The following is a 265-nucleotide window of genomic DNA, read 5'->3' on the forward strand; positions in this document are numbered from 1 at the left end:
GCCGCCATGGCGGCGTCCGAGGAGGACGAGAAGGAGGAGGAGGAGCTGCGGCAGCGGTTCATGGCGCCGCCGGTGAGCGGGCTGCGGGAGCTGCGGCGGCGGCGGCGGGAGCTGCGGAGCCGCATGGAGCTGCTCATCATGGAGACGCAAGGGGAGGTGTGCCGCGCCCTGGCCGCGCTGGACCCCGGCGCCGCCTTCGCCGTCGACACCTGGGAGCGCAAGGAAGGTACGGGGGGACCGCGGGGGGCACCCCGGGCTCGGGCAC

The 265-nt window shown here is 76.2% G+C and overlaps 1 protein-coding gene across 1 annotated transcript in view; it reads left to right on the forward strand.

Annotated features, from left to right (window-relative positions):
• The first annotated feature begins 6 nt into the window (after positions 1–6).
• Positions 7–265, forward strand: part of CPOX (coproporphyrinogen oxidase) — a 9170-nt gene continuing 8911 nt past the window's right edge. The window contains exon 1 of the mRNA XM_010567374.1: positions 7–226. Coding sequence (XP_010565676.1) covers positions 7–226 — 220 coding nt within the window. The remainder of the gene's footprint in view (positions 227–265) is intronic.

This window comes from Haliaeetus leucocephalus, unplaced genomic scaffold (assembly GCF_000737465.1).
Source record: "Haliaeetus leucocephalus isolate CR32 unplaced genomic scaffold, Haliaeetus_leucocephalus-4.0 Scaffold228, whole genome shotgun sequence".
NCBI classification, from domain to species: Eukaryota; Metazoa; Chordata; class Aves; order Accipitriformes; family Accipitridae; genus Haliaeetus; species Haliaeetus leucocephalus.